Consider the following 25,698-nt stretch of genomic DNA (forward strand, 5'->3'; position numbering starts at 1 on the left):
GGCTGTCCAATCATCAAACTGTGGTTTTTAGGCAAAATGCTGCTTGAACACGCGTCACATGTCACACAATCACATCTCATTGACTGCACACGCACAGCATCAAGCAGCTTCATTCTACTTCACGCTTCTTCTATATGCAGACACTGATGGTGTAAATAAACTGAACTTTACAGAACAAAAATGCTTTGTTTTCATGATTTAAAGAGTCGATGATTCACTCAGATTAATGTCAGGATTGAATGAGATCAAAGAGCGTCATTAACATCAATCTAATGCTAAACAAAGTCACATTACATCATTATGTATGTAAAACAAAGAGTTTGATACTCGGTTACCACTGACGACTGGATGACGTCAAACAAATGGGAAATGTTTATTTTTGTGCTTAGACCAGTAAATGATGCAACATGAGCCGGTTGATCAACCACAGCGTCATCGCCGCTTTGAGTGGTGTGTGATTTAAGGACTCTTCTGTGCGCAGGAAACGGGCGTGACTCAGGCTCAGCTTGTTATCCGGGACAAGAGCCGCTTCCTGTGCCGGAGGCCATTATAGGCTCCTAACGAGGCTTCTCTACATCATAACGAGCTTCCTGTCTGCTAACAAACACACACACACACACACACACGGCAGCTACGATACTTCACCTCTGATGTCATTGTCAGTTTGAATGAGCCATCGCCGAGTCGAACCATTAACCTGCAGGGCAACAGATCCAGGGTACACAAACATTACACACATCGGTTCCTGTGCAGAGGACATTTGGGAGATGGACTAACGAGGAGTTTGTCTCTGCACAGCAGCGCCGAGCTGTTATTGTTCCCATCTTGGAGGAAATGATCCGTTATTGATCAGACGGTGCCTGCGTCCATCGGTTTGTTGCTCCTTCTGACGCGGTTCTTTGTTTCGAATCCCTCAGCAGGAAATGATCAACAATGATGAAGGTTCAGCTTTTTGTTTTTTTAGCAAATGTTGGTGTTTTTCTTGTTGGTGAGATGATTTGTTTTCTGCACATTCCCACTGAGAGCCAGCAGGGAGCGGTGACGCCTTCATGGACTCTGATCGGTGATGCAGGTCACCTGTGTGCCTCACAAACAAACACACAAAGCAAGAATGATTCAGTACAACACAGCAAGAGATCAATGAATAACAACACAAACACACACACACACACACACCCGAGTTGGTCACTGCAGCGGGAGCCTCCATGGAGCCACAGGTGAACTACTGTGGGACATTAAAGTGAGCTGTGTGTGTGTTTACCGTGCAGGTGGGGTCATGTAGTTTGAGTTGAGCTCTACACGGATCGATAGACATGACAACACAACAACACAACACTTAAAGAATCCCCTTTCCATAGTAAATGGGTCTTTGCTGCCACTTCACCCAGTCACCTTGTGGAGTCGACGGCACTCTCAGACTTTTGAGCTCTGGTGCCCAGATATCAGTTATCCTCTTTTAAACTTGAGTTCCTGTCTTATCCTCATGAATGTGACGCTCTCATTGTGTTGTGTCCACCTGAGTTGGCCCCATATTCCCTCCATGCTAGGCTTTGCTTTGTCTTATTGGCTCTGTGCTCAGTAGTCAGCCAGCAGGTTGCCAGGTTGTGGGTTACGCCTCAGCCAAACGTTGGGTCTCACCAATCTTTCAGCTCTGTGACTGAAGTGTTGCTAACAAGCAGCGGTGGAGCCGTACTTCACCAGGGTCTTCCTCTGCGCCGTCGCACACCCTTACACACTGAACTCAAAGTGGGCTTTGATCAGATGGATGATGTGCATCCTCGTGTGTGTGTGTGGGGGTGTGCAGGGGTGGGGGCGGCGGCGGCGGGGGGCAGGAGGGGTTGCCATCCAAACCAAACAAACGTGCTTAGAAACGGCAATATAAGCAGGCGGCTGACGGACTTTTACCTCCACTGAGCAGCGAGACAGCCGAGAGCAATAAAGCACCAGAGGAAATCTGAGAGTTGGAGTTTTCGGATGTTTTGTTTTTTCTGACCAACTCTGTGCTTTCTGCAGGGGCTGACCTTTGACCTCCGAAGCACCAAACCTTGAGGGGCGATTTGGTTACAACCCCGATTAACCCGACGTCCAGGTGAGAAACATTTACAACCAGAGTGGCTTTGAGTCATTGTGCTACAGCTTAACAATCAATCAATCAATCAAGTACTACATGGGATGCATTCAAATGATTTGAGCGTTATGAATGATCGCTATGAAAAGGTGATGTTGACGCAAGACTGATTGATTGAAAGCTTATGTAACCAGGTGGCGTTCAGCTGTACTGTTAATTTGTTTACAGTGCAAAATATATATAGATATTTAAAACAAAGTGACAATCTGAAATGTAAGCTTTAGTTTTCTTTAGATAAGATAAGATACTTTATTAATCGTGATGTTGCACGCCAATCTCTGGTTGAAAAACACTGATCTAACTGACCTTTATGAAAGAGAAGAAAAACACTCTACACAAAGAATCTGGGTTTTATTACCGTGTTTGTCATGAACGCTGCATTCTTTAATACACTGATACGTATGAAGTGTTGTTCTGCAGGTCTTTAGACTACAGCCTGACCTTTAGGCTCCTTCTGACCTCATTCTGGTCTTGGTGTGATCACTTGTCATGACATCATTTCTTTCAGGATGCCCTCGCCGCCTTCTTTCCCCTGCACTTCCCTGGTGCTGCTTTGCATTCTGGGTATGGGCCCAGTGACGACTGGATTCCCTCAGCCTGGACTCAGGTGGAGACACAAACCCTCAAGATGCCTCACAGCAAATTGTGTCTGTTACTGGTTCATAACTTCATTTACTTTGAACCAGCATACAGAAACAGAAACCAGCTAAAAGTATACAATCATTAGTTTTACTGCAGCTGAGGGATCAATAAGTTTCATCTGATCTCATTCCAGAAACTTAGATCAGCCTCGAGGAGAAGACTGGGACGTCCGTTTCCCCTTCATCTCTCTGCGTGATTGGAGCGTCCAGATGATGTCGGCGTCCGGCCTCAGAGACGCGGACGGCGACTCCAAGAACAGCGTGATGAGGGAGGAGTGGCCCTTTGGTCCGGAGAGGATGGAGGCGAGGTGAGAGAGTCGAGTGTTACAGAGACACGGGGGCCATTTATCAATGAGATCCAGTTTTATTGACTGAACAAAAAGACACGCAGACACGCAGGTTCAAAAATACATTGAGAAAAAATACAATTTAGAGTAAAATCTCCATATTTTATTTAATATTTAAGATCCATTTAAAAAAGTTAAAATCATCACCGTCCTTCTTCTTCACCCAAATGTCAAACAATTCTTCACTGATTGTTGTTGGGAGCCGTTTGTGTTTGATTGACAGGTAATGTGTATTGTGTGGTGGCGGTTTGGTTTCAGCGTGGAGGGGGCGTGGCCAGCTGAGTGGCGCCCGAACAGGGCCGGCGTGATGAAGAGGAACATGGTGATGGCTGACGATGCTGCGTTCAGGGAGAAGAGTAAACTGCTCACCTCCATGGAGAGACAGAAGTGGCTCAACTCCTACATGCAGAAGCTCTTAGTGGTTAATTCGTCCTGATCATTGTTTCAAACCATCAACACAATAATGGCAGAAGTAATAACTTTAAAATCATCATTTCATTCTAATCTAATTCATTTCAACCTAAGAACCATCAAAAAGGGCACAAACCAAAAACTTGATTAGACATGAAATGCAGATTTTTATGTCAAACTCTGAATGTGAATTCATCTCACACTCCAGAACTCTCCACTTTCTCATTCCATCAGATTTATTGACACTAACAGCATAATATTATTTTCCTCTGTACTGAGTGAAAACATCTGTTGTGTTCAGAACATTGAACATTAAACTAAGGCGCCATGTAAATATTTTCCGTGTGATCTTCATAAATAAAGCTCAGTGTTTTCTATCACCTACTTGCATTTGTTTTAATAAAACCGCCTCTAATTTACAAATATGATGCCAACGTACTTATCATTATGTATTATCTGGGTATGTGTGTGTGGTAGATTCTATAAATAAAACAGAAAGTTGGTCTTGTCTCACCTTCCTGGGCCTGCAGGGGGCGCTGTTCTAGCAGCGTGTTGGTGGGATGAGCACCGTGTTGTCCAGCCGGTCGGTCATCTCCTGCAGCCGCGTCCTGCACTCAGCCCTGTGCCGGTCCCTCTGCTGGGACAGCCGGGCCTCCTCCCGAAGGAGCAGCCGGGCCTCCCGGGCCGCCCCGAGCTCACCCGGCGCCACGGCCCCCCTGCGGAGCGCCTCTGTGTGAAGCTTCACTCTGAAAACCTGGAGGAGGAGAAAAAGAAGAGAATGGAACCATGTAGGAAGTGTGATTCATGCTGCAGACAGGCCGCCTCCTGCCTCCACAGCGCCCCCTGCTGTTTCCTTTATAGCAGCTCAAATGAAGGGATTATACATTTAATGAGTTTTTATGAAGCTCTTTAGTTCATGCTTCATTTTATTTTTACATATCAAACAAAACATTTTACACTTTATATCGATTTGTCTATATCTCAAACATAGTAACTGTCTGCGAGTTGCTGTGTGTGTGTGTGTGTGTGTGTGTGTGTGTGTGTGTGTGTGTGTGTGTGCATGTGTGTACCTGTCTTGTTGCAGGCAGTTCCAGCAACACACCCTCCTCTCCTCCGTTTCCATGGTGGCAAACGCCTGCGCTCACGTGGGCTGAATGTGTGAGCCTCACACACACAGGGTCCGTCTGATGGCACTCAACCACACTGTCCTACATACATGCACACACACCAATCAAAGATATATTCGTATTTTAGTTTTTTCCTGTGTGTGTGTGTGTGTGTGTGTGTGTGTGTGTGTGTGTGTGTGTTACCATCCAGCTCCAGAAGATTTCCTCCTTCTCTTTCCAGCTCAGGTAGGCCTCCAGGAGGTCACAGAGCTCCTGCATACCAACACACTCCTGTAATACACACACATAAGAACACGTCAGCACTTTACTTTCACACTAATCGGCTTTGCTGAGTTTTTAATTCCTCAAGCGATATGACATCAGTACAGGCAGGAAGTCATCAGCACCATAGGCCCGCCCTGAACACACACACACACACACACACACACACACACACACACACACACACAGAACATTATGTATGAAAACTTAAAGCTAAGGAATCAAACAGGAGCTGATTGTTTGTGAGTCCGACATTATTGCTCCATTTAAGTAACAGCATACAGACTCACCTCCCTTAGGACGGTGCAGCTTTGATTAGAAGGTGAGGAAGATGAAGAAGAGGACGATAGACTGGCGGTAAGAACCTGAGGGGAAAAATTAGTTTCTTGGTTAGAATTATTAATAATGACTTCAGTTTCTGGGTGACGGAGGAGAAGTCTGGAGTTTCCTCACGTGGTGAAGAAGCCGAGCTCGCTCCTCCTGGATGGACAGAAGGATCCGCCGCTGAGTCCTCAGGCAGCCAATGAGCCACTGAAGTCTCCTCAGGGAGGCGCCGTCTAACTGGACCACCTGAGAAACCTGAGGGGGAACCTGAAACACAAATGAGGAAGGTACACAGGTGGCGAAGACGAAGATGAAGGCAGCGTGAGTAGTAAACTGGGGTTCATGTTGCATACCAGCTTGGATGTGAGCAGTAATCTGTTCAGTTGCTGTGCTCGCTGTGTCAGCAGGCTCTCCAGTGTTCCTGTCGCCAGCAGCCAGCCCAGAGCCAAGAGGAGATCCCTGCTGGAGGGGATCCTGTCCTCACCCTCCCTCCTCAACATCCACGCAGCTCGGTATCCAGTCCGCCTGAGGCCATCGGCAACAAGCTTCCTCTGGTCCAGGCCTACTTCTGTCACAAGTCAGGATGCAGATGTTCACATTGAATGTAGAATGACGTTTATTTGTTGCCCCTGGTTTGAGTATTTTAGAGTTTTCAACATATCCAGAATGCTATAACATGGCTGACCTCTTTTCTGTGAGCTGACATCAGCCGAAACAACGCTCGTCTTCTGAAGGATGTTGGCCAGCAGCTGCCAAAACTCCTCCTCCTGGAGAACAGATGGTAGAAAGAGAGAAGGAGACTACACTCATATACAACACAGATGTAAAGAGAAGCAGAGGCAGGCAGATGTAAAAAAATATATTTTTTTTTTTTATACTCATATCCTTCGGTAATCACTAAAAAAGTAAACTAAAGATAAACACATATTGTTAATCAGGACTCCTGTATAATTACATGAACTTGCTACCAATTGCTTTAATATCCAGTTTGGCTGCAGTGTGTTTATCTGCTCTCTGTGAAATCCTGTAGCAAAATAACTTCTTGCACTTTATCAATGACATTTATCTGATCTAATACTTATGTACAGCCTCTGATACTGCAGATTGGCACAATGATCGTTCTAAACTGAAATTATAGGAAATGACTATACCAAATTCAATCAATATGTGAACGAATGAGTGACGGAAAATACTTCATTTGTGTCATTTATACTTATTTACAATGTGGAAACAAAGCCTTCATCGCTAAATGGCTGCAGGTACCGCTGCCGCCAGTAGATGGCACTAGTGAGGCAGTAGCGTTACTACATTGCCATGCCAACGGAAACATTATAGAGGGCAGCAGCTTCACGCCGAACTTCCTGTTTGTTGAGGTCGGAACGTACCACGCCGGGTCCGCCATCGAACTTAGCCCGTCTGAAGGTCTCTGGTGCGGGCACAGCTGCGAGGCCGGCGGCCGCTAGAAGTCTGCACAGATCTGCGATCAGCTGCTTCACCCCGACGCTCACAGCCGCGCTACTGCGCTTCATCTCTACCAAGCACCCACACGCTTCACTGCGCTACATGGCCGCTACTCATAAACGATCTGTTATGTAAGTAAACGCTTGATATTTCGCGGCGAAGAGGACGGAACCGGAAGTCGCTTTGTTAAAAACGGAACAAAAAAAACCCTAACTTTATTCAAATTGTAATTCAATAAAATTAAACAGAGAACAAAACATGATTTGTAAAATATAATCTCAGTTTTGAATAATTGCGTACTTTTAAAAAAAATTAATGAAAAAGGAAAGACAATAACGTTAGAAAGATAGAAAGTAAAACCAGCAGTTTGACCCTGGATGTAGTTTCCCTATGTAAATGAATAAAAGCCAAAATGTAAAGACACATAATTTAAGTTTATTAAATGACAAAAAAGCAAATGAGACAAATGATCACATTTAATCAAGTTGTTTATTGATTATTGTTTGTTACACAGAACAAAGCAAAAGACAATGACAAAATGTATCAAATCTTGGCCGCTGGTCTTCATGTCTGTGATTCTTCTCAGCTCTCCTCTCCTTCCTCCTCTTCATCATTGATGACTGGTGTCCCTGGAAACAACATAAACAGAGATTTTGAACTCTGTCATTCTTATCTGTTGTTAGTTTGTAGTAAACTCTTGTACCGTCTAGTTTCTTCAGCTTGGGCAGTCGTTTACAGGCTTCCTCCATCCACGTCCCCTCCGTGGCATATTTCTCCTGAAGAGGGTTTCCAACAAACACCAGCTCGGCCAGACGCGGCAGCTCCGCCAACTTGGTAAACTCGCCTACACAACCCAGGAATGACGTCAACACGCAGCATTAAAGGATGTGACGGTATTTACATGCTTGTTTGCTTCTTCTTGATGGAATCAGCTGTGCTTCTGTGGCTCACCCCATTCTTTGACTTGGTTGTTTGACATGTAGAGGACCTGCAGGTTTTTCAGGTACTGGATTCCCTTCAGTTTCTCTATTAGGTTATGAGAGATCCACAGCTGCTCTAATGTGTCCGCTACAACCTCCTGCACACACACACACACACATTTGACTTGTTAAACTGTAAGGAAGGAATTGAATAATGGAATCAATTAAACTCACCAGTCCACTGAGAGTCTTGATATAATTTCTTCCGAGTGACAAAATCTTCAAGTTCTCTAGAAATACACAACAGGACACCACATCAGCAACCCAGAGTGTCACTTTGCTTCTTTCTCATTGTGTATGCAGTCAGTCAGTCAGTCAGTCAGTCCGTCAGTCAGTCAGTACTCACTCAGGCCATTGAGGTTGGTTATTTTCTCAATGCAGTTTGTAGACAGTGACAGAATTCTGCAGAGGAGAAAACATACGACTGAATCAAGCTAGCAGCGTGTTTACTTAGTGTATGTCTGACTTCAGGACAGGATGTTACACACTCACTCACTCACTCACTCACTCACTCGCAGTTGGTGAGTGTAGAGAGAGAAGCGTCCATCTTCTCTATGGGAGGAGTTTGATAGTACAGTTTGAGTTCTTTGGCCTCGCTTGCCTTCTCCCCTGTCTTCTCCTCCTACTCACTCACACACACACACACACACACACACACACACACACACACACACACACACACACACACACACACACACACACACACACACACACACACACACACACACACACACACACACACACACACACACACAGTTTATATTTAGATTACTAAAAGAAGGGACACATTGAATCCTTATTACTCCTCCATATCTTTACTCACCCATTTGGCCAGCGCCTCCTTAACAGTCAAAGCTTTGGCCTGCAGACATTGCACAAGTTTGACTTTTACGTGGCTAATGCTTAATGATATAAAGTTGAGTTATATAAAGCTAGTTCGTGCATGCTAGCTTGCTTGCATTTAACGTCAACACAGCTGTCGGATAGAATCACGTGACGAATGTTCAAACTGGTGGTTTAACTTAAAAACAACCTAAACACCATCAAAAACCACCACTAAGAAAGTATGAACACGTACCATGCTGAATGTTGATAGTGGTCCTCTGGTTGCTATGGCACCACAGGAAGCTCGCGCCTGCGCAGTGTCCCCATCGTAAAGCCCCACAGCGGATCAACAGGGTCCGAGTACATAGTGATCAAAATATGAACTGAATAAAAGCAACACATAATCAAAAACACCGACAGGACTCTGATTCGAATGATGAACATAAACTGAAGAAATTGTTTGTATATGCTTATGACACTGATGCACAACATGCAGAGAGCAAAATATGTCCCACTGTGTCTTATTGGTCGTGGGTGGTGTGAAATCTGATGAACGTAAACTGCCATGTTTGGAGTCACAACATTGAACGCTGTCACAACATTCAGCCGTAACAGCTGCACGTCGTCTTCTTTCGGTTATTTGCGGTCGGTAAACCAGCTTAGTGGTTGATTAGCGTCACCTATTGGACTGGAATGCGGAGAACAAAGAAGGAAATAACACAGTGGCTGCTGCACGAGTCAAATTTTTGACATGGTCCGCTCGCACACATTTCAACCAATCCTGTAAGGGGAGCAGCACAGTGATATTTACATGGCGCAGTATAAATATTGCGACACCACTGAACCAACAATTTGCCATACGAAAAGGAAAATTACTGAGTCCGAAAATGCCCGAACCCCCGAAGGCAGCGCCGAAGAAAGGCTCAAAAAAAGCGGTGTCTACTAAAGTCACGAAAGCTGGCAAGAAGAAGAGGAAGACCAGGAAGGAGAGTTACGCCATCTACGTGTACAAAGTCCTGAAGCAAGTGCATCCCGACACCGGCATCTCCTCCAAGGCCATGAGCATCATGAACTCCTTTGTCAACGACATCTTTGAGCGCATCGCCTCAGAAGCGTCTCGTCTGACTCTCTACAACAAGCGCTCCACCATCACATCCAGGGAGATCCAGACCGCCGTGCGTCTGCTGCTGCCCGGTGAGCTGGCCAAGCACGCCGTGTCTGAGGGCACCAAGGCGGTGACCAAGTACACCAGCTCCAAGTGAACTTCACGATTCTGCCCCGCAATACCTAACGGTCCTTTTCAGGGCCGAACACTTCCGCCTGTAAAGAGCGTAGAGTTTATGAATGATGCAGTGCAGCCGAGGCGCTCAGCCGTGGAGACTGCAGGAGGAGTTGGCGAGCCTAAGAACTCGTTACTATGTCATTTCATTGTATGTGTAAATGTCCTTCATTTATACAAGATCATTCATTGTTGTCGGTTCTGTATCGTCTCTCTTGACCTCAGGAGTGGTGCAGATGGCTTCTCAAACCCAAAAACGAGTCCAACACCGAGCCTGAAAAATATTAAAAGTCGGTTACAGAAATGATCTAAGCATATTGAATGATCAGGTGTGAGCTTAGTGTATGTTTAACTTGTTGTAATAAATTTGCCACGTGACTTAATTGTCAAGGCTATCACTGTGTGTGTGTGTGTGAGTGTGTGATAACGGAGTTGACATGTCCACCATAGTTGTTACTAAATTATATTCACATTATGTAAATGAAGTGTGTTTGGGTAATATATTTGCTATGATGGGTAGCTCTGTGATGGACTTGAGTCAAGTTTGGATCAAGCTGCACCAGTTCATAGAACAAAAATTTGATTAAAAGTGATTAAAAAGTCAAACTTTTGTTAAAAATAATAAACATGTGTTTTAGATGGACACAGTCAGTGCACAGGAGAAATACAACGATACTTTGTTCAGCGTCCCCACGCCAGCAGGCATATATATAATACAGTATATACAAATGAACAAAAAAAACTATATAAATATCGTTTTGTTGCATAAAATATTACCATTGCGTTTAATATCAGAATTAAAAATATTAATATTGCAAACTGACACTTGTGTGTACATTGAGACATGGATCAGGTTTTGGTTGAGGGAGGAGACTCAGATGCGTCAGCTCAAACCGATTGATCTCTAACACTGCTGTAACTATTAACCTTCATCAACATAAAGTCACTCACATTTCAAAATAAACACAACTTGGAATGGATTTCTTGTAACATCGCTTTATGCAGTTCGTAAAAAAATAAAACAAATAGAACACAGTTGACATTTCGTCAGCGCTCAGTCAGGGGCCAACGCGAGTGTGTTTGCAGCTACCAAACTAACGGCATATAAACGGACATTTAGTTGCAAAATATGAATGTATTTGTTTAAAGTCTCTGCATTACCGTCTCCTCTTACTGCCTGATACGTTTTATTTGGTTTAGAATGTACTTGGAGACATTTAGGAGAGAAATCACAGCGGAACATCAGACAACAGAGCTTCACATGCCCGAAGATCCGAGAGGTTCAAAGGTTTTCTGAGCCCAAAGCAGAAAGCTACCGAGCTTTAGTTTACATCAATGCGAAGACACACTCGTCCGCTATCAGATCCACGCGATGTATTTACTGAGCTTGTCTCCCAGATGCGTGTTTCGACGTTTATTCGTAAGGAGAAAACACAAACGTCCCTGTTTTCCTGCTGCGCGGAGGAGGCGCCGGGCGGGTTGAGTCTACACGGCTCTCATCGTGTGTATATTAGCGCCTCTTCGCTGCTCCCTGACATGCTATTCTGACTTTTGACAGATAACAAACGATACAATGGGTGAAACCGCTCCAGCTGTACCTGCCGTCCAGGCCAAATCTCCGAAGAAGAGAACCGTCAAGCCAAGACCGGCTGGACCCAAACTTCGCGATCTCGTCCTGGAGTCCGTCGCCGCTTCCACAGAGCGGAATGGAATCTCTCTGGCAGCGCTTAAGAAGAGTCTGACAGCCCGTGGTTATGATGTGGAGAAGAACAACGCCCGCGTCAAGCTTGCCGTCAAGGGTCTGGTAACCGCCGGAGCGCTGGACCGAACCAAAGGAACCGGTGCTTCCGGGTCGTTCAAGTTGACCAAGAAGCCCAAGGAATCCGCGGCGAAGGCTAAGAAACCCGCAATCAAGAAGCCCGCAGCCGCGCCAAAGGCAAAGAAACCCGCAGCGAAATCTGCAGCTAAGAAGCTTGTAGCCGAGAAGAGCACAGCGAAGAAGGGGAAGAAGGTTGCGCCAGCTGCCAAGAAGGTCGCCGTTAAAGCCAAATCTGCCAAAAGCCCCAAGAAAGTAACGAAGAAGGCGGCTACCCCCAAGAAGGCTCCTAAGAAGGCCGTGAAGCCCAGAGCAGCCCCCAAGTCCAGGAAGACCCCTACCAAGAGGGCAGCAAAGAAATGAACACCTAAATAGGAAAAAAGTCCAAAAAAAAAAAGGCTCTTTTAAGAGCCATACACAACTTTACAAGAGCGCTTCATCCATGAATCAACCAGAAACACAAATGTATAGTTCCATTCAGGTAGGGCTGAAATACCGGAAAACATGCTAAGAATTAATATGCTGTAAAACTGCTTTACACATACACCACTTTATTTATTCATTTATATACATATATTTTTAGTCAGGCCCCCAGGTGAAACTGCTGCCAGTGAGTCCTGCCTTAACCCCTGACCTCTATTAGCACCCTGTTAGTACTTGCACTATATTTTTTCATACATTGCAAACATATTGTTACTTGACAGCTCATTTTATTACATTTTATTCATCACCAATGTTTGACTTTCTGTTAGATGCCGATGAACTAAAATAATCTCCAAGACACTATAACTAATAACATGTCAGCTCTGCAAGTTTACATGTTTGTATCTCCAAAACACTGGAGTATTGTGATTGAGTAAGCCTTTTGCTGGTTGGACAATCATGTTACAGCGCTATCCGGCCAATGAACGAGCAACAAGCCACAAAGAGGGTCCAATTATTTTTTATACGTGATTCTCATGTAAACGTTTATTGTCTTGAGCCTCTGTTTAAATTAAAATATATTTTATTCCACTGTATTGAAGAGCAAAGTGACATCTTTGAGCATGAATGTGAATGAAAGGGGAAAAACATGATTTGTGTCCTATTTTTTTTCAGATAATAATCACAGTGAGAGACTTCAGGGCCCAGCTAAACCTTAGACGTGCTCTTTTCTATTTCGAGGACCAAAACAAACGGGACCGCTACTGGTAACGGTCACATTCAAAGAGGGCGGGGCTACAGAGTTTGGCAACGCCCAGCACATCCTTTACCGCATGTGTACACTTACGTCCGCAGAACTCCTTTATATAATGCCACCGTCCCCGTAAGTAGGTACAGGCGTTTATTCATACTCCAGTTGAAGTCAAAATGAGTGGACGTGGTAAAGGTGGAAAGGGACTTGGAAAAGGAGGCGCAAAGCGTCATCGTAAGGTTCTGCGTGATAACATCCAGGGCATCACCAAGCCTGCAATCCGCCGCCTGGCTCGCCGTGGCGGTGTGAAGCGAATTTCCGGTCTGATCTACGAGGAGACCCGCGGCGTGCTGAAGGTGTTCCTGGAGAATGTGATCCGTGACGCCGTCACCTACACCGAGCACGCTAAGAGGAAGACCGTCACTGCCATGGATGTGGTCTATGCCCTGAAGAGGCAGGGCCGCACCCTGTACGGCTTCGGCGGTTAAGTCCTCGGAGACAGGCAGACATTCAAAGGCTCTTTTAAGAGCCACCTATTCCCGAATATTGAGTTCAGTCACCAGTTAGTAGCGTTTAGAAAATATGAGCGAATATCCCGACAATCCATTAAGTTATTCACCACGCAGCACTATGTCTAACTTAATAGCGACACGTCATAAGCCTTCAAAAAGTGAATTACCGGAGGTACTACATCAACCTGGGTGATATCCAATCTACTAGTACATTTCTGCCAGATATGCAGTACAACAGTGGTTTGGACTATCTCTTACCCGAATTCGATTCCGATATTTTGTGCATATATTGCAGTGAGGTTCAGATCCACACTTCACGGTTTCAATTTGTGGAAGAAGTCTTGATCCTATTCTAGGCACTATTTCAATGGCTGTGTGAATATCTACGCTCTTCTTTAGTACATATATTCGACGATATGAGGTGACCTTGTATAATATATTCCAGTAAAATTTGAACTTACATATTCGTATTAGGTTCTGGTTTTGCTATTTTACCACCGAATTTACCATTTGCGCATTCTTATCATGTATTACCTTAAGAGATGTATACATTAAACATGGCAATTGAATATGGAATTGCATTCGCACGCTTGATACTTGGCAATTCACGATTTCTACATACAGTAAATGAGTGTAAACCGTTGTTATGCTCTTACTTTCTGTTAACCGCACCTCAGGGGGCGTGGTTTACTTTGAGTTTTCAAATTTCTGCTCCCCAACAGCTCATCTCCTAAAGCGCGCGCTCCCCAGCCTGAGCCAATCAGCATCGGAGGCACGCCGGGGCTGTGTATAAATAAGCGACACTCGCACCGTGCATCATTACTACTTGTCCGTCCAAGAACAAGACATCCAGCTGAAACAATGGCCAGAACCAAGCAGACTGCACGTAAATCCACCGGCGGCAAAGCGCCAAGGAAGCAGCTCGCCACCAAGGCAGCACGTAAAAGCGCCCCTGCCACCGGCGGTGTGAAGAAGCCTCATCGTTACAGGCCCGGGACCGTGGCTCTCAGGGAGATCCGTCGTTACCAGAAGTCCACCGAGCTTCTGATCCGCAAGCTTCCCTTCCAGCGCCTGGTTAGGGAGATCGCTCAGGACTTCAAGACTGACCTGCGCTTCCAGAGCTCTGCCGTGATGGCTCTGCAAGAGGCCAGCGAAGCTTACCTGGTCGGTCTGTTTGAGGACACCAACCTGTGCGCCATCCACGCCAAGAGGGTTACGATCATGCCCAAAGACATCCAGCTGGCCCGCCGCATCCGCGGGGAGAGAGCATAAAATCCTTTCACTGCCCTTGACCCCAACGGCTCTTTTAAGAGCCACACACATCCAAATAGAGAGCAATAGTCTTGGGAGGGAAATGTGGACATGGGTGCCAGTGCTGTAATTTATTTTTACTGTGTAAAAGTGTTACACCTTTTCGTGCTTTACATTTAAAACATTTACATCAATCAAAACGCTATTTAAGGAAGTGACAGTCGTGCGAGTGATGCTGTTTACAAATCTTACACGAAACCAGGATTAAACTGTGGAAACACAAACCAATCATGTGCGGGGCTTTGCGCAGTATCATTTACATAGCTCTGTTTAAATACTGAGCTACGTCATTCCTGTACCTCATTTTCCAAGGATAAATCCTACAAAGCTCCGAGATGCCAGAGCAAGCGAAGATAGCGCCGAAGAAAGGCTCTAAGAAAGCGGTGTCTACTAAAGTCACTAAAACTGGCAAGAAGAAGAGGAAGACCAGGAAGGAGAGTTACGCCATCTACGTGTACAAAGTCCTGAAGCAAGTGCATCCCGACACCGGCATCTCCTCCAAGGCCATGAGCATCATGAACTCCTTTGTCAACGACATCTTTGAGCGCATCGCCTCAGAAGCGTCTCGTCTGACTCTCTACAACAAGCGCTCCACCATCACATCCAGGGAGATCCAGACCGCCGTGCGTCTGCTGCTGCCCGGTGAGCTGGCCAAGCACGCCGTGTCCGAGGGCACCAAGGCGGTGACCAAGTACACCAGCTCCAAGTGAACCTCACGATACCGCTCCGCAACACTAAAAGGTCCTTTTCAGGGCCAAACACCACTTCAACAAAGAGTGTTTCAATGCAACCGAACAGCTAAAAACCGTTGTAGAATTGTATTGAAAACCTGGAGATGTGAATGTTGCGTGGTTTGTTATATAGTCAATATTTTGAATTGTGGCATTTTTAGCCATGTAAAGCTGCATCAATACGATCCAAAAATTGTCTGGCTGCACAGTACTCGCATTAATGATGTCATTATGGGTGGACCCATAGTAGGTGTTTGAACATGACGAAGCTGGTGTGCTGAATTAATATGAACACGTTGACTGACACACGGTGGAGAACGCAGTCTGCTTCTCATGCCGCTGATGTTTTAGGTTGATTGCAACGGAAACACAAAAGCCTGACCTGAGAGGGTCTATGTCGGTGACCTTCACATTATTTCTAACAAAGGATAAGTTTCTCATCCACATCTGGAAGACAAAGGGATACCAAAGTGGGGTCAAGGGACTTTGCTGTAAGCATGACTTCCGTATGAAGCTGTTATGAATATGTAAGGTATTATTTTCATCTTGATATTATTTCTTTGGTAGTAGCATTAGTAGTTTGGGGCTTTTACTGGACAGCTCTATTATTGCTGCTCACACTTGCTAAGCCTCTGATTGGTTAGTTATACCGAAATTCTACTCGGCCAATGAGCGAGCAGCAAAGCATTTATATATGCATACAGGACCTGCCTGTCAAGCAATCTCTTTTGTAGTAGTGTAGACGTAATCTCGAAACAAACATGTCAGGACGTGGAAAAACTGTTGGCGGCAAAGTCCGGGCTAAGGCAAAGACTCGCTCCTCCCGTGCTGGCCTCCAGTTCCCGGTGGGCCGTGTGCACAGGCTGCTGAGGAAGGGCAACTACGGCGAGCGAGTAGGCGCAGGCGCTCCTGTATACTTGGCCGCCGTGCTGGAGTACCTGACCGCTGAGATCCTGGAGTTGGCTGGCAACGCCGCCCGCGATAACAAGAAGACCCGCATCATCCCCAGACACCTGCAGCTCGCCGTCCGCAACGACGAGGAGCTGAACAAACTGTTGGGCCGCGTGACGATCGCTCAGGGCGGCGTGCTGCCCAACATCCAGGCGGTGCTTCTGCCTAAGAAGACCGAGAAGAGCAAGTAAACGTTTCCCCCAAAGCCACGATGACACAATGGCTCTTTTAAGAGCCCCTCACTTCTGACTACAGAGTAAAGCAACACTTTACCACTGGAACCTGACACCAGCTGTCTGATAAATTAATCTTAAATGTGTTACTTCTTGTAGACGAGATAAGTGAGTGCAGCTCAGTCACATTAGTAAATAACACTACCCTGCATTATAGCTGTAAGTAACAGGTGTCATTACTCGGCTGTGACACTGGGATTTAAGCTTCTCTGAGAGTTGCAAATGAACAATAAACTCTTATTCGGCTTGTCAGAGTACTTGGAATTATTTGATATAAGTGGGATTTTAAAATCTACAGCTGTCCCCTGTGTTACCTACAGTGGCTCTTGTTCTTACTAAACCACTGCGGAGGCTTTGATAGTAAAGTTCATGTCTGGACAGGTGTATGTTGTATGTCCAGCTGCTCTCCCGTGAATCCACCTACTAGGCTGAATACATATTAATGTTTGACTATCATAAATACTGGAGTATTGCAGTGTGATGTGTTGACATGTATGCTGCTAATTTAAAAGCAGAGCTGAGGTACATATGTAGAGTCAGCAGTTTGAGCTTCAGTCAGGCAGCACAGATTCTATAATTTTCCTATTATTTCCTAATTATTATTAAACGTCTTGTCCAGAGTTTTTGTGCCTCAAAATTTGTGTCAAGTCGAGAAGCTCGGAGAGAACAGCTGTTGTTAGGCCCCGCCCGCCTGAGGGTTGGCACTGTGTTCATCTACGTCCGCAAACGGCGTATATATTCGTGCACACACCCCTTCGACTTCATTACGATCAACCCAATCAGTTGCAAACATGAGTGGACGTGGAAAGGGAGGAAAGGGACTCGGAAAAGGAGGCGCAAAGCGTCATCGTAAGGTTCTGCGTGATAACATCCAGGGCATCACCAAGCCTGCAATCCGCCGCCTGGCTCGCCGTGGCGGTGTGAAGCGAATTTCCGGTCTGATCTACGAGGAGACCCGCGGTGTGCTGAAGGTGTTCCTGGAGAATGTGATCCGTGACGCCGTCACCTACACCGAGCACGCTAAGAGGAAGACCGTCACCGCCATGGATGTGGTCTATGCCCTGAAGAGACAGGGCCGCACCCTGTACGGCTTCGGCGGTTAAGTCCTCGCAGACATGCAGACATCTAAAGGCTCTTTTAAGAGCCACCTATCTCTGACTAATAAGACAAATATCCAAGTTACGTTACCCATGCATATAGTTCTATGCATCAACCAATACCCAGTGTTGGTGGCCGCTGCACGTCACACGACGTAGTACTACCTTTTGTTTACTGACTACGATTCACACGGTCATTGTACAGATCACACACTGACGCATTACGAGGCGCTAAGATACACCCAATGATCATTCTCAATATAGAACTTGCAATATGTCTGTACGTTGGTTGTGTATCGTGAGTGTGTTCATGCTATGCCACATGATAAATCGTATTTTCTGGCTCTCCACATCCTGGTATCCTCTTTCCACGCGGCAGCGCATATCCGGGTCTGCGCGCGATGTCCAGGAATACGTCATCGTAACGTGGGTTAAGGTAACCAATCGTAGCTGAGGATGTTCACTGCGCTGTTTAAGTGGATCTAATATAGCGACGTCACATCGGCGCAGTGCAGTTTCGTTTCTCAAGACAGCTTGTTGTGTGTCAACATCAACATGCCCGAGCCGCAGAAAACTGCGCCCAAGAAAGGCTCCAAGAAAGCCGCGAGTAAGACCGCGGGTAAGAAGGACAGGAAGCGCAGGAAGCCCCGCAAGCAGAGTTACGCCATCTACGTGTACAAAGTCCTGAAGCAAGTGCATCCCGACACCGGCATCTCCTCCAAGGCCATGAGCATCATGAACTCCTTTGTCAACGACATCTTTGAGCGCATCGCCTCAGAAGCGTCTCGTCTGACTCTCTACAACAAGCGCTCCACTATCACATCCAGGGAGATCCAGACCGCCGTGCGTCTGCTGCTGCCCGGTGAGCTGGCCAAGCACGCCGTGTCTGAGGGCACCAAGGCGGTGACCAAGTACACCAGCTCCAAGTGACGAGCCGCTGCGGCAATGCTAATAAACGGCTCTTTTAAGAGCCACACACCACTTCTTCTGTAAGAGCTCGGAGTTCATTCATTTAATAGTTCATCATTTGGACATTTCACAGACCTATAGTCTCTAATATCATGTGCACATAGTAATTACATCTGTACTTCCTACTTGGGTAACTGAATGTTGTAAATGGCTAAAGTGAATCAGACTTCCTCTGCATCTTGGTGATTCTGGATCGTCTCATCTTGATTGTGATTAACTGTTTTGTGTGAAACTCAATTTCAAAAACAAAAAATTTTTTCCCTTTTTAAACCTATTAATTTTCTAAATGACTGGAGTTGACAGAATGGACATCAGTTATGGCACAGAGTCCAGTGTAACGTCCAATAGTCTGGTGATGATGTCGGAGTGGGTGGGATGAAAGCTCAGACCGTCCACCTCCATGGCCAGGTTACCGGTTTTACCGCTTCGTATCCCAAAACGCATAAGAGTGGCGAGGATCGTCTCCTCCTAGAGAAGAGACAGAGAAGAGGGTGAACTTCCTGTAGAAATGAACGGATCACAACACCTGATTTACTCTTCCTCACTCCCTAAACTGAGCAGTAATGATTAGCTTCGCAAAAGTATACATTGTGTTTTGCCGATGGTATGTATGTAACCAGATTGCATGAATGTAATATAGGGGACTTCTGAGTGGAGCGTTATGCTGCTGCCAGTGTCAATGTTCTCCCTCAGTTTGGCTCGATTGCTCTAATGACCCCTTGACCCCCAGTGTAAACCAGATCTGTGCGTGTGTGTCGCTGTGTTAGGCACCTTGTTCACAGATGGCAGGTTGGCGGCCCAGTCCTGTAGCTCAGCAGGGGGCGTGGAGCTCTCAGGGCCCAGGCCTTTCTTTAGGTAACACTGGTGAGAGGGGCAGGTGTGGAGCAGGTAGAGCCCACAGGCCACAGCGTAACCCCCCCAGTTAGACACGCCTGGAGGAGGGAGGGAGGGAGGGAGGGAGCCAGAGGGGGAGGACGCACAAACCAAGGCCTTTACTCTGGCAGATCTTCATTTGTTTGTTTCAAATGTTAACTTCATGTTGCTTACCAGGCCTCATTTCATTTGAATTATTTATATCACTTGGACGTTGCAATCAAATGTCAGAAAGAGGACAATTTAGAGTTCCCTTGTAAATAAATGAACAAACAATTAAGGCAAATTGGTGGGCATTGGTGTTTTTGTTGTTGTAACCCTGTGATTTCTGTGTCCATACCTGCGGTTATGGCGTAGTCAGCAGGAACATCACAAGCTATGACGCTGCCATTGGGCATCAGGATCTTCACCTTCTCCTTCACTTTGCCCATCCCCAACTCATTACCACCGTCACCGACCCCTGCAGGGAGAGGGACTCCTTCACAACTACACCAGGAACTCAGTGCCAACTACTCAAAAGTGAGTATCAAACGTGTTCTCTGATTCGGATCAGCGCTATACTCTGAATGTGTGCAGAGTGTGTGCTTGGTCTCTCAGCTGAGAGCATGAAGCAGCCTGGCGTGTTTAACCTGTGGTGATGATTCCTGGCACGGCCCTGGCAGCAATAAACAGATCGTCAATGGGATCCACCAGATGTTTGATGTTGATTTGTCTCATGTTGTAGTAATTCCCATCTTCGGCTCGTCCACTACGCTCAATCGCCACCAGGTGGTCGTACCTGAGTGTTAAACGCCACAAACACATTACTCTTAGCCTCCAAAACATCAGATCAACCTCAGATTTAGTTTAGTTTTTTATTTAGATTGTGTGGAGACTTAATTCAGACCTTGGTCACTGCCCTTTTTTATTTTATAAATTGGAGCATTATGGAGATACTCATCATTCACTTAGCACGCTCGCAATCTGTACTATGGATCCACGTAACAATCTATGGAACACTTGGAAAAAGCTAACCTGGGCTTGCTGGGGTCTCCATGGTGACACAGGAAGTGTAGCGCAGAGTCGGGCCCACTGTCTTCAAACGTGACCAATGGCACTGCCTCTTTCAGCACACCTGTGGGTTTGTGCAGGTATTCCACTTAATCATGTGCCCCAGCATATTAAAGGCTTTGTATCGTCGGCAGTAACGCCATTTTGTTTGTCGGCATTAAGTGATGACATTTTCTCTCCCACCTGTCCTCACGGCCTCATCAACGATGGCCCGGTTCATGTCCACGGCTCTCCTGTCCGTTATCAGCGTCACCTCTTTCCCCAGTGCCAGCAGCATTGTTGCCATAGCGATGGCTCCAGGGGGCCCGTCTGTCTCATCAGGAGGGCTGAAGAGGAAATATCAGTAATAGAAACAATAAGCTGGAGGAAACATTTCAATGAAAGACCTCGAGTCTGTTTCTACATCTACCTATGCATGTAGTGTGTAGGGAAGCCGGTTGTTATAGCAACAGAGGAGGAGTGGGAAAGTGCCAGACAGGAGCGCAGAAGTTCATCCTGCTCATATAAAGCTTCGATCCCTCGTTGACCTGGAGACAGAAGAGGAACAGCCCCTAAGTTTGTAAGGCATGTTTGATTTAGTGTATGTAGCTTTATATTTGTCAGTAAATGAAACATAAATACCTGGGTCCTCTATAATGATGGTCTCCAGACGTCTTATCCTGTCCACTGCCCTCTGAGACGCCAGGCTGTACAGCAGAGGCTCCTGAGATAACTGGAAGCAAAGGGGCGTCAGCTCAGGAAGAAGGGGTGTGGTGGGAGGGGCCACACTGTCAGAGGGAGGAGTTATGGGCAAAGAGGAGGAGTCAGGGATGTCGGTCAGGAACATGCAGCCTGGAGAGTGACTGAAGGCCAAAGGAGGTCCTGGAGAGAGACAGAGTCCGTGAGTCAGTCCAGTCCGGCTACAGCTCAAATACATTTCAACATGAACGGATTGTGTTCTTATTCAATTCTTAATGATTACAAAAAAGTTCCAATGGAGGATAAACTCCCTCGTCTGACTCACTGCTGCTCTTCACCGCCTCTATAGCCGTCACACCACAGGCCCAGAAGACTGAGACATCACCAGGTTGGAACTCCACAGGGTCCCCATAGTCTGGTTTGGACAGGTCCTGTATGCCAAGGAGAGCTACACACACACACACACACACACACACACACACATTGATGTCAAGTACAGTATGCCAAATCCTTAAGGTGATTACTGTGTGAGCTGTGTGTGTGTGTGTGTACCTGGGTCTCCGATGTGTACAGGAGCGCCGTGTGCCAGTGGATTACAGTGAGTAACCTGCACAGCTTTACTCAACATGTCAGCTGGTATGGGACGCATAGTGACCACCAGAGGGCACTGAAACTTCCCTACTGACAGACAGGGGATGGCAGTCTGAACACACACACACACACACACACACACACACACAGAGAGGGGGAGAGAATATAAATATATGTACACCAAATCAAATGCTGAATGGTAAACCGCTCCGATGTTGTGATGTTTGTTTCCATGTATGTTTCCTTACTCTGTACACGCTGACGTTTCTGCTCTGCTCCACATTCCTGACAGGCACTCCAGCTTTCTTCAGTTCGCCCTCAAAGCCAAAACTGCAGCCTAGATAGAAACACACCATGTCTGACCAAAGAGCACGAAGCTCCGACCCAGACCTGAGAGCAGAACCACAACACCAGGTGAGCCTGCACTCCCAATCAAGACGCCTCAGATGTATCAGCATTCATTTACTCTGTGCTTTCCTGTTGGCTTTAGTGCAAATCTTGATGTTTCAGAGGTTTCTAGTGGGACGTTGACCTCTGACCTGTGGGTGAGGCCACCTCTTCCTGTCCCTTCCAATTGTGGAAGTGGAGAGTTGAGATTAAGGTCTTTCTATCAGAACCTGGAGGTCCCCTTAAAGGATTAATCCATCTGTCTTTGTAAATCACCTTGGTTGAGCACTGTAACGCTGCAGACTGGAGACCGTCTCCACTAGGCCACCATCCTCATACACACAGTACTGAGCGATGTCTGTCCTGGAAACACACAACCACAAACAAATCCACAAATATGCCTCACGTGAAGGGAATGACATGCTTTAAAAAGTGGTGGATGATTATGAAAGGAAGATGGAGGCACAGAAACGTCAGGTGGAAGAAAACTACTTCTATAATTCACACGCATCGCCCAACTTTTAGAAGCATATCTGACAAACATAGACCAACTTTGTGTTCATTTTAAAGGAGTAGACATTTGTTTATACGTTTACTTATCAAATCCTCATGCGATATCAGCAGTGTGTGTCAGGATTGAGTGTTAAACTATGACTGAAGGTCTTGGTGTGGATGTTGTGCTTTACCTTATGTCAGCATTTCTGGCGAGGGGTCCACAGGAGGTCTCTCCTGATTGGCTGCGATAAAGGAGCGGCAAGGGGGCGGGGTTAGAGCGACAGAACGCTTCAAAGTCGTCGGCCAGATGACTGGGCAGGATGACAACATTGGCCTGCTGATATCCTGGCAGACAAAGAGACACAAAGAGACGCAGGTAAGAACTTCACAAACTTCACAAACTCACGATAACACAACGTGGAACCAACCATGATGCAACTCTGAGCTGCCTCGACAAAACAATGTACACATAACAATAAAGCCATAGGATCAAAACAGGACGCTCCTTGACCTCATCTGTGAGGACACACACATGCTTGTCGCTTCATTGTGAGAGGGAACAAATGCATTTACGTGATGACGCAATAACCTAATGTTGTTATGTTGTTGTTGTCAGATGCAGTGGGTCTTACCAGCAGCCAGTCCAGTGGTGGTCCTTATTTTGGGCTCTTCCTGCCTGATTAACAGCCTCAACGCAGCAGGAGTAAGAGCGCTCACATTGTCCGACCGCTCCATCACAACTCTGCTGAGAGGTCTGCCTACACGGGGTTAATGTGTTCACATAAAAGGGGCGGAGTCACAGCATTATGTGTCAGTTTGGAATATGTTATGCCTCCATGTTTCAGTGTAGACGGACTTCAATCATCCAAGCAGGAGTCTCTGCAAATCACTGGTTAGCTGGAACAACAAGGTGTTACTGATTACACACACACATCCACATCTCCAGGCTCGTCTGACCTCTTCAGTCAGGCCGTGTCATTAATGTTCAATAAAGAACAATTAGATGTGGTTAATCTTTGTAAAACCTTAGGGTTTCTGTCCAAAGTTGAAGAGGGGAGACCAGGTAACTATGAACTCACTGTGTGTGTGTGTGTGTGCGTGTGTGTGTGTGTGTGTGTGTGTGTGTGTGTGTGTGTGCGTGCGTGCGTGCGCGCGTATACACAACTAAAAATAGCAATAAACAGATAAAGTGTCATATGTCAGGAACACTTAGTTCTGGCTGCTCAGATGTGAGTCGCTGCACTCAAGTTGTTTGTTTACGTGTGTGTATTTGTTCTTACTGTGATTAAAGACAGATAAAGCGTGTGAACCCTCATCAGTCTCTGGTCATACGTGTTGCCATATTTGCAGCAGGATCTCTCCTCTTAATGAAAGGGCGGTGTAGTGAACTCAAATGTATATATAGAGTAGTACTTATTGTGTTTTTGCCTTTGTTAAGAGTCCAAGATACAATTTACTTAAGTCAATAAGTTCAATCTTATCTTATTTGATCTTAAATGCTTCCATACTGAACTTTGTTTAACTTGGTCAGATGTTTATGATGCTTACAAATCTTGTTCAGGCCAAATGTTCCTTCCTGTAAAAAAGCGCCCCCGTGTGGTGAAAATGAAAAAGAACAAGCTGGACAAACAATACACCACCCTCAGTATTAACAATCATACATTACCTTATACCATAACATTCACAACAGCAATCAATCGATACTCAAAACACCATAGTAACAGACATAATTACACAGACGTAACGGGAAGTAAGAATGTTTTACCTGAGTCAGCAGATGACGTCAGACTTCTCAAGTGTTTGAGCCAAAGTCTGGCAGACTTTAAAGAGGCCCACATACTTTACCTACAGAGAGACAGACAGACAGACAGACAGACAGACAGTCAGGGGAGTTTGTTTTATTATATGTGAGTCTTCATATTCCATTTTATTTACTGTAAATCTACATTAGAGTGACATGAGGACATCGGGTCACCAGGTTGATCATGCTGATACAAGTTTAACTGATCATTTGTAATGCAGATGTTGGTCAGGTTGATTCTCTCTCTATAGAAGACTACATACATGTGAAACACACAAACACACAACACATGTTAAAGCTCAATCATAGAAATAAAGGGAACATTTTTGTATCCATTCAAACTAAACTCCCAGATCGGTTTATCGGCATAAACCAACGTACACTGTTTGATTAATGTAGTTATTTATAAGAAAGCAAGTTCTCATCTGAAAAGCCACAACTCAGTTTAGTGTTTATAACAATAACGTTTCTGGGGAATCTGCTTTGAGTGACACCTGAAGCTTGGATGTAACAACGAGCAAATAGCAACAATCATACACAGTTAACTCGTGTTTAATGACTCAAGTAGAATAACCTTCATCTTCGTACCTTCATGTACGTTCAGACGCGTCTTCAACGCTTCTTGAAAGACTTTCCGCGTAGTCAAGTCCGAGCCCCTTTACCGGAACATGTTGAGAGATGCTCCTGACACTTCCGCTCACCTTTCAAAATAATCACATTCAGCACAGCCGTCATTCGGTTTCGAGGTTTACTCTTTTATTTTGACAAATTTGCTCTTTTTTGCCTTTGTGAAACCTGAGTGTTGATACTCAAAATATCAGCTAAGCCGTGACTGTGTTGTATTCCGGTTACAAAGCGACTGTGGGAGTTCCGCGTCACTTCTCAGTGAGCTCAGTGAGCATGTTAAAGCTTCGTGACCACAGCGGCTTATTCGTGGTGTTCTGTTGATTAATTCTGCATTTCTAAAGCATTGTGGCGCTGTCTTGTTTTCTGGGTTTTATTTTGAAGGAGTAAGCGGAAATGTCCCCTTTCGTTCTCAGCGGCTTGACGTTGAGTTAACTCGGATGAATTAGCTTTGGAAATCAAATTTGCCTGTTTGTGCTCAAACATGTGCAGGGTCCAGATGCTGAGGGATTTGATCAACCGGAGGTTAAACGCGGCCGCCGAGGAGATTTTAGGGCTCGTCGTAGAAACAATTACTGAACACGAGGAAGAGCTCGACTGACAGCGCAGACAGCTGGAGGA

The 25,698-nt window shown here is 45.8% G+C and overlaps 13 protein-coding genes across 16 annotated transcripts in view; 10 read left to right on the plus strand and 3 right to left on the minus strand.

Moving 5' to 3' along the window:
* Positions 1 to 165, plus strand: part of rin3 (Ras and Rab interactor 3) — a 9,617-nt gene extending 9,452 nt beyond the window's left edge. Inside the window, exon 14 of the mRNA XM_076137597.1 lies at positions 1 to 165. This exon is cut by the window's left edge and continues 844 nt beyond it. The gene's annotated coding sequence lies outside the window, so the exon portion shown is untranslated.
* A 2,472-nt stretch (positions 166 to 2,637) lies between these two features.
* Positions 2,638 to 4,032, plus strand: pth2 (parathyroid hormone 2). Its single transcript, XM_076137603.1, has 3 exons — positions 2,638 to 2,758; positions 2,912 to 3,077; positions 3,375 to 4,032. Exons 1-3 carry the CDS (start codon positions 2,638 to 2,640, stop codon positions 3,550 to 3,552), a joined length of 465 nt encoding a protein of 154 aa, XP_075993718.1. The 3' UTR covers positions 3,553 to 4,032.
* Positions 3,133 to 6,882, minus strand: tedc1 (tubulin epsilon and delta complex 1). Of its 2 annotated transcripts, none has more exons than XM_076137602.1 (9): positions 6,625 to 6,882; positions 5,925 to 6,006; positions 5,593 to 5,807; positions 5,369 to 5,506; positions 5,206 to 5,280; positions 4,838 to 4,924; positions 4,598 to 4,735; positions 4,042 to 4,281; positions 3,133 to 3,454 (listed from the first exon to the last, which is right to left on the minus strand). In XM_076137602.1, exons 1-8 carry the CDS (start codon positions 6,766 to 6,768, stop codon positions 4,069 to 4,071), a joined length of 1,092 nt encoding a protein of 363 aa, XP_075993717.1. In that variant the 5' UTR covers positions 6,769 to 6,882; the 3' UTR covers positions 3,133 to 3,454; positions 4,042 to 4,068. The 2 variants fall into 2 exon arrangements, with proteins under 2 accessions (XP_075993717.1, XP_075993716.1); XM_076137601.1 differs by having other exon boundaries at positions 3,133 to 3,515.
* A 252-nt stretch (positions 6,883 to 7,134) lies between these two features.
* Positions 7,135 to 8,887, minus strand: dnal1 (dynein, axonemal, light chain 1). Its single transcript, XM_076137593.1, has 8 exons — positions 8,759 to 8,887; positions 8,504 to 8,542; positions 8,193 to 8,302; positions 8,027 to 8,082; positions 7,855 to 7,910; positions 7,652 to 7,778; positions 7,404 to 7,544; positions 7,135 to 7,329 (listed from the first exon to the last, which is right to left on the minus strand). Exons 1-8 carry the CDS (start codon positions 8,759 to 8,761, stop codon positions 7,283 to 7,285), a joined length of 579 nt encoding a protein of 192 aa, XP_075993708.1. The 5' UTR covers positions 8,762 to 8,887; the 3' UTR covers positions 7,135 to 7,282.
* Positions 8,888 to 8,967: 80 nt separating this feature from the next.
* Positions 8,968 to 10,202, plus strand: LOC142988419 (histone H2B 1/2-like). The gene has a single exon (XM_076137594.1). The coding sequence runs from the start codon at positions 9,393 to 9,395 to the stop codon at positions 9,765 to 9,767; it is 375 nt and encodes a 124-aa protein (XP_075993709.1). The 5' UTR covers positions 8,968 to 9,392; the 3' UTR covers positions 9,768 to 10,202.
* A 1,136-nt stretch (positions 10,203 to 11,338) lies between these two features.
* On the plus strand, positions 11,339 to 12,619 carry LOC142988425 (histone H1-like). Its single transcript, XM_076137600.1, has one exon. It carries the CDS (start codon positions 11,358 to 11,360, stop codon positions 11,961 to 11,963), a length of 606 nt encoding a protein of 201 aa, XP_075993715.1. The 5' UTR covers positions 11,339 to 11,357; the 3' UTR covers positions 11,964 to 12,619.
* Positions 12,620 to 12,935: 316 nt separating this feature from the next.
* LOC142988439 (histone H4) lies at positions 12,936 to 13,460 on the plus strand. The gene has a single exon (XM_076137617.1). It carries the CDS (start codon positions 12,951 to 12,953, stop codon positions 13,260 to 13,262), a length of 312 nt encoding a protein of 103 aa, XP_075993732.1. The 5' UTR covers positions 12,936 to 12,950; the 3' UTR covers positions 13,263 to 13,460.
* A 670-nt stretch (positions 13,461 to 14,130) lies between these two features.
* Positions 14,131 to 14,576, plus strand: LOC142988435 (histone H3). The gene has a single exon (XM_076137613.1). The coding sequence runs from the start codon at positions 14,148 to 14,150 to the stop codon at positions 14,556 to 14,558; it is 411 nt and encodes a 136-aa protein (XP_075993728.1). The 5' UTR covers positions 14,131 to 14,147; the 3' UTR covers positions 14,559 to 14,576.
* A 356-nt stretch (positions 14,577 to 14,932) lies between these two features.
* Positions 14,933 to 15,307, plus strand: LOC142988434 (histone H2B 1/2-like). Its single transcript, XM_076137612.1, has one exon. It carries the CDS (start codon positions 14,933 to 14,935, stop codon positions 15,305 to 15,307), a length of 375 nt encoding a protein of 124 aa, XP_075993727.1.
* Positions 15,308 to 15,900: 593 nt separating this feature from the next.
* LOC142988429 (histone H2A-like) lies at positions 15,901 to 16,669 on the plus strand. The gene has a single exon (XM_076137607.1). The coding sequence runs from the start codon at positions 16,090 to 16,092 to the stop codon at positions 16,468 to 16,470; it is 381 nt and encodes a 126-aa protein (XP_075993722.1). The 5' UTR covers positions 15,901 to 16,089; the 3' UTR covers positions 16,471 to 16,669.
* Positions 16,670 to 17,291: 622 nt separating this feature from the next.
* On the plus strand, positions 17,292 to 17,995 carry LOC142988432 (histone H4). The gene has a single exon (XM_076137609.1). The coding sequence runs from the start codon at positions 17,304 to 17,306 to the stop codon at positions 17,613 to 17,615; it is 312 nt and encodes a 103-aa protein (XP_075993724.1). The 5' UTR covers positions 17,292 to 17,303; the 3' UTR covers positions 17,616 to 17,995.
* Positions 17,996 to 18,164: 169 nt separating this feature from the next.
* LOC142988431 (histone H2B 1/2-like) lies at positions 18,165 to 18,759 on the plus strand. The gene has a single exon (XM_076137608.1). It carries the CDS (start codon positions 18,165 to 18,167, stop codon positions 18,537 to 18,539), a length of 375 nt encoding a protein of 124 aa, XP_075993723.1. The 3' UTR covers positions 18,540 to 18,759.
* Positions 18,760 to 18,871: 112 nt separating this feature from the next.
* dglucy (D-glutamate cyclase) lies at positions 18,872 to 25,144 on the minus strand. 3 transcript variants are annotated; one of them, XM_076137604.1, is made up of 16 exons: positions 25,042 to 25,144; positions 24,418 to 24,497; positions 23,285 to 23,410; positions 22,844 to 22,997; positions 22,434 to 22,520; positions 22,019 to 22,160; positions 21,732 to 21,882; positions 21,505 to 21,627; positions 21,123 to 21,362; positions 20,911 to 21,028; positions 20,685 to 20,827; positions 20,466 to 20,565; positions 20,081 to 20,229; positions 19,792 to 19,911; positions 19,350 to 19,510; positions 18,872 to 19,046 (listed from the first exon to the last, which is right to left on the minus strand). In XM_076137604.1, exons 2-16 carry the CDS (start codon positions 24,488 to 24,490, stop codon positions 18,894 to 18,896), a joined length of 2,040 nt encoding a protein of 679 aa, XP_075993719.1. In that variant the 5' UTR covers positions 24,491 to 24,497; positions 25,042 to 25,144; the 3' UTR covers positions 18,872 to 18,893. The 3 variants fall into 3 exon arrangements, with proteins under 3 accessions (XP_075993719.1, XP_075993720.1, XP_075993721.1); XM_076137605.1 differs by lacking the exon at positions 25,042 to 25,144 and having other exon boundaries at positions 23,285 to 23,549; XM_076137606.1 differs by lacking the exons at positions 24,418 to 24,497; positions 25,042 to 25,144 and adding an exon at positions 23,081 to 23,168 and having other exon boundaries at positions 23,285 to 23,359.
* Positions 25,145 to 25,698: the final 554 nt, after the last annotated feature.

The sequence above is a fragment of the Genypterus blacodes genome, unplaced genomic scaffold (assembly GCF_046128005.1).
Source record: "Genypterus blacodes isolate CSIRO-AG114 ecotype Tasmania unplaced genomic scaffold, CSIRO-AGI_Gbla_v1 ptg000327l_1, whole genome shotgun sequence".
Lineage (NCBI taxonomy): Eukaryota > Metazoa > Chordata > Actinopteri > Ophidiiformes > Ophidiidae > Genypterus > Genypterus blacodes.